This window comes from Elephantulus edwardii, unplaced genomic scaffold (genome assembly GCF_000299155.1).
Source record: "Elephantulus edwardii isolate Elephantulus edwardi_28Jun2011 unplaced genomic scaffold, EleEdw1.0 scaffold00169, whole genome shotgun sequence".
In the NCBI taxonomy this organism is placed as follows: Eukaryota; Metazoa; Chordata; class Mammalia; order Macroscelidea; family Macroscelididae; genus Elephantulus; species Elephantulus edwardii.
Window position 1 is genome coordinate 5,888,416 of NW_006399919.1, and position 20,964 is coordinate 5,909,379.

The window sequence follows — 20,964 nt, forward strand, 5'->3', positions numbered from 1 at the left end:
CAAAGTTGACAGTCTTCAATATGGATTATACCTCGATAGCAAGCATATTCTAACGCTTTCAAAGGGTAGTTTGAGAAGATAAAGTATTATAATGTACAGAGAGATGGAGTTAGAAAACCTAAAGGGGAGAGCCAGCTTAGTGCTTCTTGAATTGGGGAAAAAAAAAAAGAAAAAAACCCACCAAAAAAACAAGCCTTGAGTTGCAAAATTAAGAAATAAGAATTTATACGAATAAAATATTGAAAGATATAAGAAGTGTCAAGCAAAGAAGAAAGGAATATACAGAGTCACTATACCATAAAACTAATCAGCCGTCAACAATTGCAGTTCATCATAAATCAGTGGTACTGATGGAACTGGTGAAAAAAGACACCAGGAGTTGACAGAATACCAGTGAGGTTTCAGTGAATACCTGCAACCTTGGAGATGCTCAGTAGTCTATGCCAAAAAATTTAGAGGGCAATTGCCTGGCCTCCCACTGGAAGAGAATGAGAGAATTATGTACATGCCCATTCCAGTGACAATTAGGAGAACACTACAAAGATATTTACCTGTATTTTATTGACTATGCAAAAGCATTCAAGTATATGGACCATAAAGTACAATGAATAGCATTGAGGGGGGAGGAGGGATAGTTTCAGAACTCATCACTGTGCTCATGCAAAGCCTGTGCACAAACCAAGAAATTGTTTGAACAGAACAGTGGTATGCTGAGTATTTTAGGAAAGATGTGTACCAGGGTTGTATCCTTTTGCCATATGTATTCAGTCTGTATGCTGATCAAGTAAACGGAAACTGAGCTATAATTCTTTTAAATGTGGCGTTTAGAATTAGAGGAAGTACTATTACCAACCTGCAGTATGCAGATGACCCAACCTTGTTTGCTGAAAGTAAAAAAAACTTAAAACACTTGCATGGTCAAAGACTACAGTGTTCAGTATGGATTAAACTTCAACATCAAGAAAAGAAAAATTCACAGCTGGACCATAACATTATGATAAGTGGAGAAAAATCTGAATGTGCCAAGGATTTCATTTTACTTGAATTCACCCTCACTGCCTGTGGAAGCAACAGTGAAGAAAAGAAATGACATATTGCATTGGGCAAGTCTCCTGAACAAAAATCTTTGAAAATGTTCAGAAACTAATAGGACTAATGTGCATCTGACCTAAGTATGATATTTTTTCTTTCTTCCTGTGAAAGCTGGAAATTATATAAAGAAGTTTGAAGAAGAATGGTTGCCTTTGAATTACCATGTTGGCAAAGTATACTAAATGTGCTGTGGACAGAAAAAATACAGCAGAGTGATCTTTAAAATCAAAGATGCCGAGACTTTGTTTCATGTACTTTGGACGTGTTATTAGGAAGGATTAGTCCATGAACTAGGATGTTTTGTATCTTAAAGGGAGGTCTCTGAAAAAGAGGAAAACTCTCAGATAGATTGACACAGTAGCTGCCACACTACACTCAAAACAGCAACAGTTGTGAGAATGGCATAGTACTTAGCAGTGTTTCATTCTTTTATACACAGGGTCACTGAGTTGGAACCATCTTTAAGGTGTCTAAGCGCATTGACGGCATGTTACTATAAAATACACTTGTGCTGAATGCTGACGAGGATCCTTAGTTATAGAGCAAACAACCTTATAATGAGAAATGATTAGTTCAAGAAGATAGTACTAAATTTGTGGACCTATGCTGCTCTGTTTTGGCTTATTTTTTTTCTCATCCTGATTTAAAGGACTACCTGTTTCTGTGACTATGACATAGCAACCCTATGAACATTCAGTGTGTACCCTGCTCCTATCATGTGCCATCTTTGTCGTCTCTGATATACTTGAACCCATTGTCACTGGGTCAGTCCATCTTGCAGAGGGTCTTCTTCCCCTTTACCAGACCTTTTTTTACCTTTCCAAGCATGGTGTCCTTTTCTAAGGACTGGCTCCTATGGAATTTTCAGAATATCTGCAGGGAGATGATCACTGTAACAATAAAGCTAAGGGGAAGAAAAAAAAAACCCAAACCCAAGACATTTACCAAAGTATGATGCATACTAGTATGTTGATTCAAAAGACTACCCAGTCCCCACACATGTGTACCTGGCCCAGGTCAGCCTGTCTTCTGTGTAGGTATTAGTTGGTTTGGGGAGGCTGGTGATCACACAAAGGAGTATGTAATGGTGACAGGTCACAAAGGACAGCTGAGGATAAATGCAGTAGTATAAAGTGATTTAGGCAGAAGTCCTAGAAGGAGATGGGCAGTGGCCTTTGCTCTCCCTTTCTTGGGGACACGATTTGTAGCTGGCAGAGTTGTATTGAAAGAAGAGGACTATGAACAATGAAGATGTGTTACCTTATTACACTGCCAGCAGCTCCTGTTCGATGGGTGTGTTCAGTACCTCCATGGGAGATCTACAGCGACATCTGTATAAGGGTGGAGAGTATGACATGTTTAAGTATGCACCAGTGTTTGAGAGCAACTTTATCCAGATTAGCAAAAAAGGCGAAGTGATTGATGTACATAAACGTTTTCAAATGGTGACTGTGGGCATTGCATCTACCAGCCCAGTCCTCCCCCTGCCAGATGTCATGTTGGTGGCCCGGCCAGCTAGAGTCTATGGAAACCATAAAGGGTATAGCCGACCCACCAAAAGGAGAGGTCGCAAGGCCACAGAGACCTTAGAGCTTACCAGGCTCCTTCCCTTGAAGTTTGTCAGGATCTCTCTACACGATCGAGAAAAACAGCAACTGCGCCTGAAGCTTGCCACTGGCCGTACCTTTTACCTGCAGCTGTGCCCCTCTTCAGATGCACATCAGGAACTCTTTTGCTGTTGGGAAAAACTAGTCCTTCTCCTGAGGCCAAGAATGGAGAGCAGTACCCAATCCATCCAAACTGGGGATTTAACAAATACATCTGTATGCTTGACAGATGACAATAAAAACACAGTGGTAAGTATTTCCAGGGGAAAAGATCAAATGAGAACAGGGTGTTTTGGGAAAGCAGTGAAACACTGATTGTCCTATAAAGCCTGTGGTTTCCCCCTGGGATTCAACTGGAAAAAAAAAAAAAAAAAAAAAAGACTGCATTTAAAAATATACAAAAGTCAGCTAGGCCCCTAATACTCTCAGCCCATTGCTGTTGAGTTGGAACCTACTCCTGTCTGTTCTCCCAGTGAGTTTTCAAGGCTACAAATCACATGGGAGGAGACTGCTTATCTTTCTCCTGAGGAATCCCTTGTAGATTCAGACTGCCAGAGAGATGCCTCCTTTAGGTTAGGAGTGCAACTCCCTAAGGACTATGCCATCAGAGATCCCTAATAGGCCCTGGGTAGTGCAGATGGTTTGTCCTTGATTCCAAAGCTAAAGGGTGGCAATTGGTACTTACTCAGTAGTGATCGAAAAGAAAGGCTGGGAGAGTAGTGATAGCTGGAATAGCTGCAGACCACAAAACTTAAAGCCAGGAAAATCCTACAGAGCAGTTCTACTCTGTAACACATAGAGTTTCCATGAATTATTTTAGGTTTCCTGTTAGTGAGTTTACTCTTTAGGGCCAGGTTAGCGAGCCACTCCTAAGGGGATTCCCATGTTGGAGAGATCCTGAGTGCTTCTCCAAAGTATTCCACAAGACTCAATCTCAAGACATTAGGTCTTGGCTGATCTGGTCTCATCCTTCTGCCTAAATCTCTTCTACAGCATCTTAATTGTTCAAAGTGTTAGGACACTTTACTATTGCTGTAGGAAATTCTTTTTTCCTTTGAGCCATGATCGGTTGCCCCACTACTGCCATACACTAATTTTTATGAAAATAAGTGTAGCCCACAGGTGTGCAAGCAACTATGCATGTGCACGCTTTGTTAGTAGTCATTAAAAAAAAAGCAGAATGTATATGTACCTTCCCTCAGCAAGCCTACTTCTAATAATCTTATTTTGCAGAGAGATAAACATGTATGTAAAATAATGCACAAGGATGGGAAGGTGAATTCATGCTTTCCCTGACATTGGCATTATTCAAGCAATACTAAAGATCCTTTTGACAGAAGATGCTATATAGATAGAATTCTTTAACAAATGGGAGCTCTGACTTGATCTCAAAGACTCTTCTGATTACATGTCCTTGAGTTGCTCAGCACTAAGATGAGTGAGTCTCACTTCATCTTCTCTATTTCACCTGTTTTTTTCTCCCATTGGCATAGACTGCAGATCTCTGTGGAGAAGGGGATTGGGATGAAGGCAGGCTTTACAAGTTCCAAGAGGTTTCTGGAGCTACCTCTTCTGCTTATGCGGGAGGAGAAAGAATTAGAATCCAACCTTCTCGTGGAATGCCTGGTACCTCTTCAACAGCCCTGAACTCGCCAGGGTCTGCCAAAAGAGCAGCAGTGACAGAGGTGGCAGCAGGTCCCACACAGGGAGCAGCAGTAGCAGGGTCAGTAGAAGGTCTGTCAATGGGAGCAGCAATAGCAGGGGTGGTAGCAGGTTCCACAGCAGGAGCAACAACAGCAAGATCAACAGCCAGCTCCACAATGGGAGCTGCAGTAGCTGGGACAACAGCAGGCCATTCAGAAAGCACCATAAGTATTGCAATCACCAAGGCCTCAGGATCAGCACAGTCAAATGTGGCCCTGGCAGGAGTAGTCACAAAGAGTCCAAGAGTGAGTAGAAGACCCAGCAAGGCCATAGCAGGTACTGCCAGTGTGCCCGCAGAGAGTGCTAACATGGTGTTGGAAAGTGCTACAAGCTCATCTGCAGAGGGCAGTTCCACCCAATCAACAGTGGCAACCAGTTACTCCCCAGGAAGCAGCATGAACATGGTATTTGAAGGAGTAACAACCAGCAGACTTACTGCAGAGAATGCTGAATTACCCCTGCTCTTGACCTTGAAAAGTGAAGGCTACATGAGTGAGCGAGCTGGAAGACAGAGGGTGTCCAAGCCTAATACTGAAGTGGAGAAGGAAAAAAGGGGAAGAAGATCAAAGAGGGACAAAAATCCCCCTAGGAGAAGTTCTCATCACCATAGGAAAGGTAGGGACAAGTCATCCTGGAAGACATCCGCCCACTGGTCCTTAGCCAGCCGTGGAACCAGGAGAGAGGACAAAAAAGAGAAAGGTCATAGCAGCATAAAAGGCAAAAGACAGAGGCCCTCCTCTTGCAAAAGTATTAGCCACAGTCCCACCCTAAAGGAGTCAAGGACAACTCAGAAACTGGGGCAGACCCAATCTGCAACAAGTAGCTCAGCTCCAGTAGGTAAGAAATCCAGCAGGATTAGTTCATTCTTCAGGAGCTTCAGAGCTTTCCCTGCTTCAAGAGCAGTGATTGGATCTCATGTTAGGAGAAGTTCTCATCACCGCAGGAAAGGCGGGGACAAATCATCCCGGAAGTCATCCTCCCACAGGTCCTTAGCCAACTGTGGAACCAGGAGGGAGGACAAAAAAGAGAAAAGTCATAGCAGCACAAAAGGCAGAAGACAGGGGGCCTCCTTTCAAAAAAGCATAAGCCACAGTCCCACCTCAGAGGAGACGAGGACAACTCAGAAACTGGGGCGGACCCAATCTGCAGCTAGTAGCTCAGCTTCAGTAGGTAAGGAGTCCAGCAGGATTAGTTCGTTCTTCAGGAGCTTCAGAGCTACTCCTGCTTCAAGAGCAGCGATTACATCTCGTGAGAGAGAGTTGGACATTGTAGCCAAGACTGTGGAGAGGCGCACCATTGAGTCCAACTTGGAGACAGCACGTGAACATGTCCAGGATGTGGAGATCACTGGTACCTTGACATCTGAGACAACAGAGACAATCTTGGCATCTAAGGCCACTTAAGTAGGAGCCAGGGAAGGAAGCTGCAATAGAGACCAGGGCTTGGGGAATTATCTCTAAGGAGCCAATCCCAACTTTTATTAGTCAGTTAGAATAAATAATAAAACCATAAATACTAAATTACTGTTTGATTTGCTGTATCTCATAGCCTAGTCATGACCTCATTATGATATCAGTTGTGCTGTAGCCTGAGACCCCAGCATTTAGTTAAGCAGTGTGCCACTTCTCCCCTGAGCTCAGCCGTCATGTGGTGCCCTTTCTTCCTTTGGTTCTCACCACCACAACCATCCCTCTCCTAATCTTTCTACCCCCCTCCCTGAAGGCCCCTGAGTGTGGACATTCAAAGACAACAAAATAAGTTCCACAGCAGATGGATATTCAGGTGAATAAAGAGGGAGTTCAGTAATGTTTGTAAGCTCCACAGCAGATGGATATTCAGGTGAATAAAGAGGGAGTTCAGTAATGTTTGTAAGCAACCAGACAGAAAAGGCTACAACTTAGAACAAAGAATTAGCAGGCTACAGTCTAAGGGAAAATCTTGCCTAGATAGCCTATTTTTTCTAAAGAAAGTTTTATTGCAACATGGCCATGCCCATTTACTTTACATATTTTCTGTGGTTGCTTTCACACTTAAAACACTACAGAGTTGAGTAGCTACCATAGAGATTGTATGGTCTGCAAAGTCTTAATATTTACCATTTGGTCCTTTATAGAAAAAAAAATTACTGACTTTTAATTTAATCTTAAATTCTTTCCTTAAATTCTTTCTTAGATATAAATCTGGGAGCCAATAGGGGGAAATGTCTATTGTGAAAGTTTGTAGTAGCAAAACTGTAGAACCCAGATATTCATTTAAAAAAAGAGAGCTGATACATTCAGTGCACAGTGTGAAACTGAATAGCTGCACATGTCAGCATGGTTGCCTCTCACACAATGCTGACTTACTTTAATGAAAGTAAGTTAGAAAAATATATATACTTGGGGTAAATACTTGCTAAATGGATAGAGAAAAACCAAGGACAGATAAAATTCACAGCGGGGTGGAAAGAAAGATATAGAAGATATACACAAGGGATTCCGATAGAGTAAGAAATAGTGTTCTGTTTCTTAACCAGATGCACACACATGCTTTAATGTTGTAAAACAAAATAGATTTGAATTGTTGAAGGAAAAACCAATCAGCTTTGTAAACTTTCACTCAAATCACAATGAAACTACAAAGTATGCACAGAGGACTCCAATAAAGTGAGAATTGTCCTATTTCTTAAGCAAAAGCACAACATGTTTAATGTTACAAAACAAATCCTATTTGAATTGTGGAAGGGAAAATCAGTCAGCATTGTAAACTAACTCAAGTCATAATGTAAAGAAAAAGACGTGTATTAATGAAAATTTTAAATATCAACATGGTTTTAATATTGCAGTCTCTCTGGTTCTCTGCTCTAACTGTTGTAGCTGCTGCTCCTGTAGGCTCCTGACTGAGTGGTGCAGGAATTTTTGCCTCCAGAGAATGCACACTCTGCATTCTCTTGTTTTGTCTCTGTTGGTGATAAGATGCTCAATTTCTGCAGCCGAATCCATTCAATTTAATGGCAAGACTAACCAGTCAATCCCCTTACGAATAGACCTACACCCATTTATGTCCTTGCCCATGTGGCAAACTCAGTGACTAGAAAAGCCATTCTCAACAGTTAACCTTTGACACCACCCCCTGGCTTTTCTAGCCATTAACTTGTATTTGAAGAATTCACTTTCACTTTAATCATCTTACTAATAACTACATTCACAAAAGCATATATATATATAAGCCAGCTACTTCATTCCTTATTTTTAATATCCCCATTTTAGGTAGTCTATTTCTACCTTCCCATCCATATCAAACCAGTACTCAGAGGGAACAAGCATACCCCTTTTCCTGAAGAATTTTTTCTTTAGTTTTGACATCCTGCTCTGTAAATTCCTTATTAAAGTCTGCATCTTAAAGAAAACAGTGACAGGGTATTATTATCAATATGCTGGGATTGCCTCATTCTTTTGGAAGCAGGAGTGGCATCCACTTCCTAAATAACTTGCCTCTGGAAACTCTATGAACTTTGATAGATGTCAGTAGTTGTAGAAGGGCTTCAGGCCTTTTGTTCATAGGGTCGCTATGAGTCGTGCTCAACTTGAAGGCAAAAAACAAAAAACAACACCACCACCTTGTTCTTATTCACTTAATGTACAAGAAGAGTTCATGATAACCAAAAAGGCCAAAATATTGCATATATAATTTTTAAATACTTAAAACATATCAGCTTATTGAAAAAAATAAGTCCATTGCTGAAAATTTAGAACATGTGGATAAAAACGAAAATTTAAAATCACTTTGATAATCTTTATATTATTATTACTTGCTCAAAAATGAACTGGTTAGGAGTCACAGGAACTGCTAGCACCCTGTCTTTAGGCACTCTGTTCTGTCTCACTCCTGGTTGTCTGTCTCATTATTAATCATTATAAAAATACTTTACTCTTAGTCTACAACATTCTGGTGCCCGAACAGGGACAAGGTGGTGGTCTTTCTTTTTCTCTCTCTTTTTTGAGAAGGCACCAGGAACCAACAAAGAATTTGCTCCGGTAGCACGATGGCCACGATGAAGAAAAAACTGCAAGGACTCATGGCTGCAACCATCACACCGATGACTGAGAATGGAGAGATCAACTTATCAGTAGTAATTGGTCAATATGTGGACTATCTTGTGGAAGAACAAGGAGTGAAGAACATTTTTGTGAATGGCACAATGGGAGAAGGCCTGTCCCTGAGCATCTTGGAGCGTTGCCAGATTGCAGAAAGAAGAGTGGGCGACAAAAGGGAAGAACAAGTTGGATCACGTGGTGATTCATGTAGGAGCAATGAGTTTGAAAGAGTCACAAGAACTGGCCAAACATGCAGCAGACATAGGAGCTGATGGCATTGCTGTCATCGCGCCTTTCTTTCTCAAGCCGTGGAACAAAGAGGCTCTGGTTAGTTTCCTAAAGGAACTGGCAGCGGCAGCTCCTACACTGCCATTTTATTACTACCACATTCCTGCCTTGACTGGGGTGAAGATTCGAGCTGAGGAATTGCTGGATGGAATTCAAGATAAGATCCCCACCTTTGAAGGGCTGAAATTCAGTGACACAGATCTCTTAGACTTTGGGCAGTGTGTTGATCAGAATCGCCAGTGGCAGTTTGCATTCCTTTTTGGAGTAGATGAGCAATTGTTGAGTGCGCTGGTGATGGGAGCGACTGGAGCAGTGGGCAGTACCTATAACTACCTGGGGAAGAAGACAAACCAGATGTTAGAAGCTTTTGAAAAGAAGGACTATTCTTCTGCTCTGAATTATCAGTTTTGTATCCAGAGATTTATAAGCTTTGTGATCAAATTGGGTTTTGGAGTGTCACAGACCAAAGCCATCATGACTCTCGTCTCTAGGATTCCAGTGGGCCCACCCCGACTTCCTCTGCAGAAAGCCTCCAGAGAGTTTACTGACAATGCTGAAGCTAAACTGAAGAACCTGGATTTCCTTTCTTTCAATGATTTAAAGGATAGAAATTTGGAAGCTTGTAGCTAGTCCCTCTTGATCAAATGTACACATTGAAAACGCAATCACTCCTTGCCCTTTTGGCTGGGATCATGTGAAGTATTTGTTCTTCTCAGTTTAGCACTTGATACATCCTCGATTAGAGGACAGTATTCAATGGATTTGGGGGATTAGGAGATGGAAGAGGAGCTTGCTCTGTCCACTCTACATATCACCTGCAGTACCTCCAGGAACGCTGTATGAACAACAACAAAAATATATTATTTACCTAGTAATCCACTATGAGTCGCAAACGACTCGATGGCACATAACAGCAACAACATTAATCCACATTATATACTCATTTCTCAGGGATTTTTTTTAGATGAACTAAATTTTCTCCTACCAAATTAAATCACACATTCAGTAAATCAATAATTACTTACCAAATACCTATTAAGATAGGTAATACCCATAATTTTGTGAATGGAGCAAAAATGCAAAAAGCATTTATGAGCCCTAAAGTTTTCTAATTTTAAAGCATTACAATGTACTCCCATTTTAATAAATATTTTGTTGTTGTTATGTGCCGTCGAGTCATTTGCGACTCATAGCGACCCTATGTACAACAGCCCTAAACCCTGCTCTATCGTGTGCCAATTGCATTGCCTCTGATACACCCATCCCGATTACCCCAGTCACTGAATCAATCCACCTCAAAGAGGGTCTTCCCCTCCTGCGCTGTCCCTCTACCCTACCAAGCATGATGTCCCTCTCCAAGGACCCGTCTCTCCTTACAACATGTCCAAAGTATGTCAGATGAAGCCCCAGAATCCTTTCCTCCAAGGATTAGCCTGGTTTAACCCTCTCCAGGACGAGTCTGTTTGTTTTCTTGGCAGTCCATGGAACATTCATTACTCTTCTCCAGCACCACAGCTCAAAGGCATCAATTCTCCTTCTATCCTCCCTAGTCATTGTCCAACTCTTTGATGCATAACAAGTGATTGCAAAGACCATGGCCTGTATCAGGCGTACCTTAGTCTCCAGAGAGACACCATTGCTCTTGAGTATTTTAGAGAGGTCCCTAACCACAGACTTTTCCATCGCAGTACGTTTTTTTATTTGCTGGCTGCTGGTGCCAAGAGTACTGACTGTGGAGCCAAGCAAACTGAAGCTGTGAACAATCTCAATCTCTTTGCCATCCATCCTGATGCTACCAATTGGTCCAGTGGTGAGAATCTTTGTTTTCTTGACATTGAGCCTCAGTCCATACTGAAGGCTGCAGTCCTTGACCCTCTACACTAAGTGCATGAGGTCCTCCTCAGTTTCAGCGAGCAGGGTTGTGTCATCTGCATAATGCAGATTGTTGATAGATCTTCCACCAATCCTAATGCCACGCTTCTCCTCATAAGAGCCCAGCCTCTCGGATAATCTGCTCTGCATACAGGTTGAAAAGGTATGGAGATAGGACACATCCCTGGCATACACCCTTCTCAATTTTGAACCATGCAGTGTTGCCCTGCTCTGTTCTGATGACTGCCTCTTGGTCCAAGTATAGGTTTCGCATTAGCACGATTAAATGTTCTGGAATTCCCATTCTTCCCATTCACTTGTTATGCATCAAAGTTTGTTATGATCCACACAGTTTGGTCAAAGTAAAATAGCTAAAGGGGGGGGGGTTGTCAGGTTTGAATGGAGTCTCTGAGATAGACGAAGCATACACTACTGTTTTACTTTCACTGTCATTAAGTCTGAACTGACTTATACCTGGCTGTCCATTGGGATTCTGAGACTGTAAGTCAAAGAGAAAGAGTCTGCCCATCTTTATCTCAAGGAACCAGTCTTGGATTTGAACTGCCAGACTCATGGCCTTTGGGTTAGCAGCACACCTTTCTATCCACTAGGTCACCAGAGTTCCCTTATACTATGGTTGTTGGTACCATTGAGTCAGACTTAGTCATATCTGACCCTCTAATGAGTTTTCAGAGGCAATAATTCCTTCCCATGGAAGAGTTTTTCCATCTTTTTTCCTGTGTAGCAGCTTGTGGATTCAAACCACAAGCCTTTGGGTTAGCAGTGCAACTTCTTGCCACTAAACCATCATAGTTCCCTTACTCTATGGTGGTGGTGGTTGTTAAGTACTACTGAGTCAAGTACAACTCACAGCAACACTACGAACAGCAGACCTGAATTCTGTCCTAGCTCATCCCATTCTCTTCATCCATGATATACTTGATTCCATTGCTGCAGCCTTTGTGTCAATCCAGCTCATTCAGGGTCTTCCATTCTTACACTGACACTACCTTTCCAAGTAGGATGGTCTTTTCCAACGAGTATGAGGAACAAAGTGTCTCACGTGGACACCAAGGAGTCAAGAAGGCCAAGTATGGAGTTAGGACTTTCATCCCTGTCAGTTGGTAACAAGTCCCTCACCCTCTATCACTGTGTCAATAAAAATCATGTAGGAATCTTAACCTCTTAGCTCCTGCCTGCAGTAACTGGTGTCAGTGACTGCCAAATGGTCAGCCTGCACATCTATAGCAGTAGCTGGAGTAGTGTCATAGGAATCTGTTAAAAGAATGTTAGCATAACATCCAGTTGCATAAGAAAACATAAAAGGGAGCTCTGGTGGCCTAGTGGCAAGAAACTACACTGCAATCCCAGAGGTTTGTGCTTTGAATCCACCAGATGCTCTGCTGGAGAAGGAGGGACAATCTCCTCCTATACCAGTCAGATCCGATTTGAATGGTACACATGCCAAAAAAGAAAAAAAAAAAAAGTTCAGGCTCATTCTAAGATTACTTATCATATAAAGAAATAGGACAATATCATACTGAATAAAAACAATAGATAGCAACACCAAGATGAAAACAACTTAAAATCAGCTGACAGTGGTTTTCAAGTATCCTTGAAAAAGCAATTAGGAATATTTTGAAACAGTGTCAGGAGACAAACATAAGTCTCAGTAAATATGGAAAAGAAATGTCACTGAAGAAGATACACAGATAACAAATAGCACAGGAAGAGATGTTCTACATCATTAGTCATTTTGTTGTTTGTTGTTGTTATGTGCCATTGAGTCAGCAGGAACTGTTAACTGACCCCCAATCAAGCTTTCAGTGGCTATAATCACATGGGGAGGAGACTGCTTATCTCCCTTCCACAGAGCAACTGGTGGATTCGAATCACCTGCTTTTGGTTTGGCACTTGGCCACCAGAATTAGTTTGATAGTTTCTTTAAAAACTTAACATGCAGCTACTATACAATGCAGGAATTTCACTCCTGGGCATTTATTCCAGAGTAATGAACATTCATGTTTATAGAAAAATACAAAAATGTTTGCAGAAGCTTTATTATTGTCATAACTAAAAGCTGGACAAAGTCCTTTAGTAGGTGAATGAGCCAACTGTGGTATATCATAAAGTATTACTATAGGTGCCACCATCACAGTCTCCTCTGTGCTTAAACTTAGCACTGTGCTCATTATTGTATTCACTTCACTCTTAATTCATATGATGAGGATCTTTCTCCCTTTCACTGACTCTCTATTGTTTCATGCATGATGTCTTTCTTTCCAAGCATGACGTCTTTTTCCAAGGACTGGCCGCTCTTGACAACATGCCCAAAGTATTGAGTCAAAGGCTGACCAAACATGCCTCTGAGAAGCACCCTGGATACACTTCTTTCAAGACGTATTTGTTTGTTGTTTTGGTAGTCAATGGCATAGTCAATACTCTTTACCAATATCCTAATTCAAGGACATCTATTATTTGATCTTCTTTATTCATAGTTCAATTATATATAAAGCAGTTAAAAATACTTTGACCTGTATCAGGTACACTTTAGTCTTTAAATTGGCATCCTTGATCTTTTAGCACTGCCAAGAGGTCTCTAACAACAGATTTTCCCAATACAGTGGATCTCTTTATTTCTTCACTTTTGTTTCCATGGGTATTGATTCTGGATACAAGTAAAATGCAATCCTTAACAACTTCAATCTTTTCTCCTTCTAGCGTGATATTGCTTATTGGTTCAATTGTGAAGAGTTTTGTTTTCTATATATTGAGGTGTAACCCATAATGGAGTTAGTAGTCTTTTATTTTCTTCAGTGAGTGCTTCAAGTCTTCTCCTCTTTCAACATGAAAGTAGTGTCAGATGACACTACTTAACAAAGTTTGACACTACTTAACACTACTTAACAAAGTTTGCTGAAAAGTCTTCCTCCAGTTCTTATACCATATTCCTCTTCATGCAGTCTAGTACAATATAGCAATAAAAACAAACTAATGATTTTTTCATCATCTCTATGAATTTCCAGAGAAATAATGCAACTAGAAGTCAATTCTAATCACATACTGATGCTTCTATTTATACAGTATCTCTCTGGGTTAGAAACATTATTGTTTTAACTAGTAGCAAGTGTAGCTTCTGTAAAAGCTATGATATTAAAAATCTGAGATATACATAATAACTTGTGATAACAAACAGGTACTACTTTACAATACACATGGAAGCATTACTGTTATTGCTGTACTATTAAAAATATTTTAGTGTAGCTAGAAGTATTTACATTTTTATTCACAAAAAGGTACATTAAAAACCATATACTAAAACATTTGATTAAATGACATTAAATAAAAATTGTACATAACTGTTTGACTGATGTATAAATTCAGTTGAAAGATAATCTCATTAATCATATGGGTGCAGCCTGTATACTCTTGAAGTGGCAGAATAATAAAAATAGACAACAGGTTGGTACATCCCAGACTATAAGAAGAAGTTGAAATAGCAAGAAAGTGAATATAAACAAATGAGAGATCCTTGAGATGATTAAATTTTTCTGTGTCTTGGCTGCACTGATGTCAGTACACTGGTTGTGATATTGTACTAGAATTTTAAAGATGTTGCCATTGGTGTAACTGGGGTTTAAGGGGTTTAAAAAACACATTATGTCTTAAAATTGAATCTATATCCACATTTACCTAAAAATAGTTTACTTTTTTAAAGACCTTGCTTGTTATGGAATTACAGAACTTTTCTTTAATCCTCTCAGGAGAAAAGGTTTTTTCCCCCCAACTGGCTGTGACTATTTAAATGGCTGTTGAAATGTTTAAGATTGCTATCTCTTTTTTACATATGATAAATAGTACATACAAAGGGAGAAACTAGTGCAATTAATCAATGTCAAGTCTAGAAGTAAACTTAAGAGAGTCATGATTTAATAGTTTTCAGACTTTATATACAGCTTAACATCTGTTAAGTAAAGCACTACAGAATCTAATAAATAAGAGAAATAAAAGTGTAGGTTCTCTGGTTGGTAAATGGAACGAGCTGCATCTGAAAAAGTATTTCCATGACTCAGGAGTCTCTGATTTTATCTGAGCTCTGCATTTTCCTAAGAGCAGGTCTGACCTGCCCAAATTTACCCATCCAGCTGGTTGAAGTCAAGCCTTCTGACTAAATCAGGACATTTTCTTCTCACCTCCACTGTGATTGAATTTAACCTGAATTTCTCAGCTCAAATTGACACATATTGGAGGACAAATTTTAGATGCAGATGTCAGAAATATAGGATGATAATATGATAAAGGGACGCCAACTGTAAAAAGAATATGGTCGATTTTTGAGGACATAAGTGTCTGAATTACACAAAGGCATAACAGTCCCCATGTACAACATCAATAGTAAAAATCAGTTCCTATTGGTGAGAAATGCCTCACACACTCCATACATTCTTCTCTTAATTCCAACACCAACTATCCCTCCGTGAGCTCTCTCTGCTGTCCTACTAGGTGAGCTAATCTGTTGTAATAATCATACTCATGATTGTCGTTGTTGTTGTGTACCCATAGCCATCCCTCTGGTGGGTTTTCAGTGACAGTTACTGGAAGGAGACTGCCCTTCCTTCTCCATCAGAGTAGTTGGTGGCTTCAGAATTGCAGTGCAGCTTCTTGCCACTAGACCACTAATTACTATTCAAGTTGGAAAGAAGACATAATTCTTCAATCAGCTTTTTAGACATACTTGAAGACTTACTGACCTTTAGCCTTGCAGTTTTAGTTTGGTGTTACACAGCTTTTTCAGTCCTGCCAACTGTGGCAGCTCTGCTCCTGGCTACAGCAAGCTTGGGTGAAAGCGCTCAACTCGGGTTCTGTAGGGTGGTAGACCAGTTCAGCTCTGTCTCGTGCTGATACCTGATTTGCTGCTGCTGCTCCTGCTCTTATCTAGGTCCTTGTTTGACTCAACATCCCATAAAAGTGTACTGTACTCTCTGATTATTTCTTACTAGAAGCAACAAATTTCTGCCTCTAACCTTGCTCAATTCAGGCCTGGTTGCATAGCAACAATGGCCAATCCCCTCATGAGCATTTTACAAATCTTATTTGCGTACTCCCAACCAAAAGGTGCTACTTCCCTTCATTCATGTCATTAACGTAGTCTCACCAAAACATGTGGTGAAGGTCAAAACCAGTTGGCTAGGAAAGTAATTTTGGACATTCCACTGCACCACACAGATTCAGCAGAAAGAGCAAAATTCTTCACAAGTCACAAAGACTTGTCTTTGAGAAATGGGAGTTTCTGAAAGATGCAAATGGATAATGCACTTAGCTGTTAATCAGAAGGTTGCATGTTCAAGTCCACCTAGAGGTTCCTCAGATGAGAGACCTGAGGACCTGCTTCTGGAATATCAACCTTTGGAAATTGTATGGATAACTAGTAATCTACTACAAATCTACTCTTTTTTAAAAATATTACTATTATTATTATTTTTAATGAAAATTTACAGAGATTTGGGGTTTCCACTCATTCATTGTTGCACTTTTCTACCTGCCCACCCCTCTCCTCTAGTTTGTTCTTCTCTTTGTAAAGTAAAAGAAAAATTCTTTCATGGTTTTAAAATTGTTTAACAGCAGTATCCCTACACAGTATTTGTCCTTTTGTGACTGAGATATTTCATTCAGCATAATGTCCTCCAGGGTCATCCATTTTGAATGATATTTCATGAGTTTATTATTTTTCAATGCAGCATAATATTCCATTGTGTGAATATACCAGAGCTTCTGTATCTGTTCATTTGTTGATGGGCACTTAAGTTGTTTCCAACTCTTTGCTATTGTGAACAAAGCCGCGATAAACATGGGTGTGCATATATCTGCTTGGGTGGGGGTTATGGTTTCTTTGGGTTGTATTTCAAGTAGTGGAATTGCTGGGTCAAATGGTATTTCTATTTGCAACTTTTTGAGAAAACACCATACTGCCTTCCACAGTGATTGCACCGTTTTATACTCCCACTAACAGTGAATAAGAGTTCCAGTTTCTCTACAACCTCACCAGCGTTTGTTGTTTGCTACAAATCTACTCTTGACATACATGAGGAGAGTGACACACCTGGAACAAGAATTTTGAATGAGGTAAAGGAACTCCTAGTGGTCTGAACTTGTAAAAAGAGTCTCTGTCCTTTGGAGTCCTGATGTTCTAAAGAAGCTCAGTTTGGCCAGGACTAATTGTGGTTTTTAAATGCCACATTGACATAGTATTTTTCCGTAATTGTACCTCTTCCAAAACCCAGTTCTGATGTGAAGGATCGCTGAAAGCCAGTTCATATTTGTATATGCTCACCATTCAACAGAAAGTTAGAAGACATTTGTCCTTTTGCTTTGGTTCAGTATCCATCTTTTGGCAACAATATAGCTGTGTCCTGTCTCTGAAAACCCACCAGAGAGTCAGCTATGAGTTGATTCCAACTCAATGGTACACAACAATGACAACAACAGTATTCATAGCAGTGATGAACATTATCAAAGCTGATGCTCAATTAAGTCAGGAATTTAGTTAAAAGCCATAAAGTAGAAACATAATTATATATTAAGGTATAAGTAACCTGCTAGACTTTTGTTTAAAAGGGGGAGGGGAGGCAGAGGTAGTTTCTATAAGGGTGAACTTGGAGAATCCTTTGTAAGAGTCACACTTGAGATGGACCTTAAAGTTGTTGTTATTAAGTGCTGTAGACTCTGTGCTGAACCACAGTGACCTTATGTACAATAGATATAACAAAGCATTGGCCAGTTCTGTGCCATCCCCATAATCATGGATATGTTTAAATCCTCTGTTAGAGGTACTGTGTCAGTCCAACTTGTTGGGAGCTTGAAAAGACAGAATGATAATAGGTATAGAGCAATGTTAATAAATGATATAAAATGTTAGGTGTATGAGTGAGTGTATGACATATAAAGCACATGTACAAAACACGATGCATATGAATGATTATATACAAACCAATAAAACACTTTTAAAAAGGTGGGTTTTTAAACGACTCTATTCCTTGTAATGTCCTTCAAATGGACTGGTCTCTCCTGAAAATGTGTACAAAGTATCTAAAACCAAAGTGACCCATCATCACCTCTAAGAAGCTTCCTTGCTGTACTTCTTCTAATACAGACTTGTTCCCCAAAACCCTAAAGAGAAGATCTTACTGATGTTAAAAGAAGCTACATCTAGCCCAGATATTTTTTGGAAGTATGTAGGAAATCAATCAACCAACCAGCCAACAAATAAAATGAGAAGGTTCTGTGATGATTCAAAGAACTAGTATGACAATAGTATATTTTCTTCTGTGAAATTCCACAGTGTAAATATTTAATAACAGCAATAAAACCTCATTTCTACTGAATCCATTTTGTACTCATAGCAGCCCTCCCTTCGGGTTCTGAAACTCTACATTTTTACAGGAGGAGATTGCCTATCTTTCTGCTCTGGAGTGACTAGAGGATCTGAACCATCAACCTTTTTGTTAGCAGTATGACACATTTTGCTTTAAGCTACTACTCACTGCTGTCCAGTTGGACTGACTCATGGCTGACCCTCCAGTGGGATTTTGGAGGCTGTAAATCGCCCAGGAGGAGACTGCCCATCTTTTTTCAGAAAAGCCACGAGTGGATTCAAACACTGAGAAAAGAACCACCTTCGAGTTAGCAGTGCAGCTCCTCGAGGCCCTGCCACCACCGGGGCTGCTCACTAACAGCAGTACCCACAGCAAAGAATCCAGATGAAGTGTATTGCCTCTTATATGACTGAAAATACATTCACAAGTGTTTTAGTGTTCCCTTCAATTTGACTCATACTTATTGGGAAACAAACTTTTAAAAAAGTTTAAATTGAGGATAATACTTAAATGCCAGAGTTACTGTTGCCCTCTGCTGCTAAGGAAAGGTGTAGCCAACACAGCAAACGGCAGGCATTTGGCTAAGTCGGACACAGAGGCCCGAGGTGCTGAGGGTGTTGGTGATATGGGTGTTAGCTTAAAAAAAATTAACTCATGGCTGACCCTTCACTGAGTTCCTGAGACTATAAATTTCAGAGGAGGAAAGTGCCCACCTTTTCCCTTAGTGACTAGACCTAATGACTAGGGTCATTAGAGAATGAAGAACTAGAGATAACTCTCAACCCACATACATCATTTAAACTATATGAATTTCTGGGGGTTCTAGTGACAAGGAGTTGCACTGCCAACCTAAAAGAACATGGTTCGAATTTACCAGCTTCTCCATGAGAGAAAGATGGTCAGTCTCCTCCTGGGTAATGTACAGTCTCTGCAAACCTGCAGGAGGGTCGGCACTGAGTCAGTTCTGACTTGATAGCATGTAACAACAACAACAACATACACATTTATACGGATAGATATAGACATAAACATAGAATAAAAACATTGCTGTTGAGTTGGAATTGACTCATTGTTGACCCTCTAGTGGTCAATTTATGAGACAATAAATGGCACACGAGGAGATTGTCTTTCTCTCTTGGAGCAGCTGGTGGGTTCAGACCATCTGCTTCTGAGTTGAGAGCACAACTCTAAACTCACTAAGCTACCAGAGCACCTTCTGTCAGTAAACAGACGCATAAATGATAATAACATCTCTGAGCTCTTGTTAGTCAAGCACATTGTACCTCAGCCTGTTAATCAGCCGAGGCAAGGAGAGTCTGAACTAGCAAATTATACTTTGCATCTTCTGCTCTGCTCCTTTCTATCACAAGATTTTACTAGTTTTGAAAATTGTGTTTAGTATTTTGATGACAAAGATTTAAATTAAGTGTTTAAGAATTAAAGGACTGCAATGCGAAGAATGAATCCTAGTGTAAGGCTTTTGGACAGCAACAGCAACAGTAGTAATGCTGTAGCTCTGTTTGTGCCTCAGTTCTCATTTTCTCAGGGTATATTCCAAGTAGTGTAATAGCTGAGTCATAGGGAATTTCTACGTTCAGCTTTTTGAGAAAGCACCAAATCCAGAGTGGTTGTACCATTTTACGGTCCCACCAACAATTTATAAGCTTTCCTTTCTCCACACATCCTCTCCAACATTTATTACTTGCTACCCTGTTAAACTTTGCTACTCTTACTGGAGTGAGATGATACCTCATTGTGATTTTAATTTGCATCTCTTACTGCCAGTGATTTGGATCATGTCTTCATGTGTCTTTTTGTCATTCGAATATCTTCCTCTGTGAAAATTCTTTCCATTTCTTTTGCCCATTTTGTAATTGGGTTGTCAATCTTTTTCTTGTGGAGGCCCAGGACTATTCTGCAAACTTTTTGTTATAAGACTCTTGTCTGAGGTAGTGTTACCAAATGTTTGTTCCCAGGCTGTAGGTTTTCTTTTCACTCTATTGGGAAAAGTTTTTGATGCACACTAGATTTAATGTTTAGAAGGTCACATGCATCAATTTTACCCTCTTCAGATTTTGCTTTTCTAGTTGTATTTGGCAGTCTCTTTTATACCTTGGACTAGTGCTACTAAGCTTTATCCCAGTTTGAGAACTGAGACACACACAAATGGAAGTTTGTACACCAATGTTCATAGTATTATTCACCATTGTAAGAATATGGAAACAGCCTAAATGTCCAACCACAAACGAATGGATTGAGAAATTATTGTACATTCACACAATGGAATACTGTGTAGCATTCAGGAGCAATGATTTTGTAAATTATTACCTAACTTGGGAGGGGCTAGAGAGTATTATGCTAAGTGAACTAACTATGTCCCACAAGGATAAATATAGCATAAAACCATTGTTGTAGAATGAGTATAAGGATCCAAGAGGGGTGGGAGAGGATGGACGCAGAGGGATGAGGATGTGCAGGGGAACGGGGGAATAATCATGGGGTTGCACTGTTTGTTGGGTTGGAGGTGTGAAGGAGGTTGAAAGAATCTGTTCTCTAAAACAATGTATTTGAATTTTGTAAATTAAGTAGTGTTCGGTTTTTAAATAAATGATGTATCAATATCAGTACATCACTTAAAAAGAATGTACCTCAAGGGTGCACAATATTAATAGGAGAAATAATGTTTTAAGATGAGAGAGTATATGGGTACCCCCCTGTGGGATACTGTTGCATTTACAGGGCAGGCATATTTGGGTACTGTATTGGGTCTCATATGTGATAAACAGTTTTTAGCTAAATCACTGCCGTGTTTGAGCAAGCTCAGTACTGTTTTGCTGAATCAGTATTACGTAAGGCTAAGTGTAACTGCAAGTGTGTTGAGTGGTAAGGTCTGGCAAAATGCCACCTTTGTCCTGAGTATTATAAGAAGCATGTGGGAAAGTTTCCAGGAGC

General features: G+C 40.2%; 2 protein-coding genes and 1 pseudogene across 2 annotated transcripts in view; all 3 read left to right on the forward strand.

Moving 5' to 3' along the window:
* LOC102860557 (E3 ubiquitin-protein ligase RNF13-like) overlaps positions 1–20,964 on the forward strand; it is a 136,254-nt gene that overhangs the window by 21,342 nt on the left and 93,948 nt on the right. The gene's annotated exons all lie outside the window — the stretch shown is intronic.
* On the forward strand, positions 2,331–5,806 carry LOC102865581 (protein FAM71B-like). Its single transcript, XM_006895569.1, has 3 exons — positions 2,331–2,948; positions 4,193–5,028; positions 5,332–5,806. Exons 1-3 carry the CDS (start codon positions 2,331–2,333, stop codon positions 5,804–5,806), a joined length of 1,929 nt encoding a protein of 642 aa, XP_006895631.1.
* On the forward strand, positions 8,428–9,397 carry LOC102860155 (annotated as a pseudogene).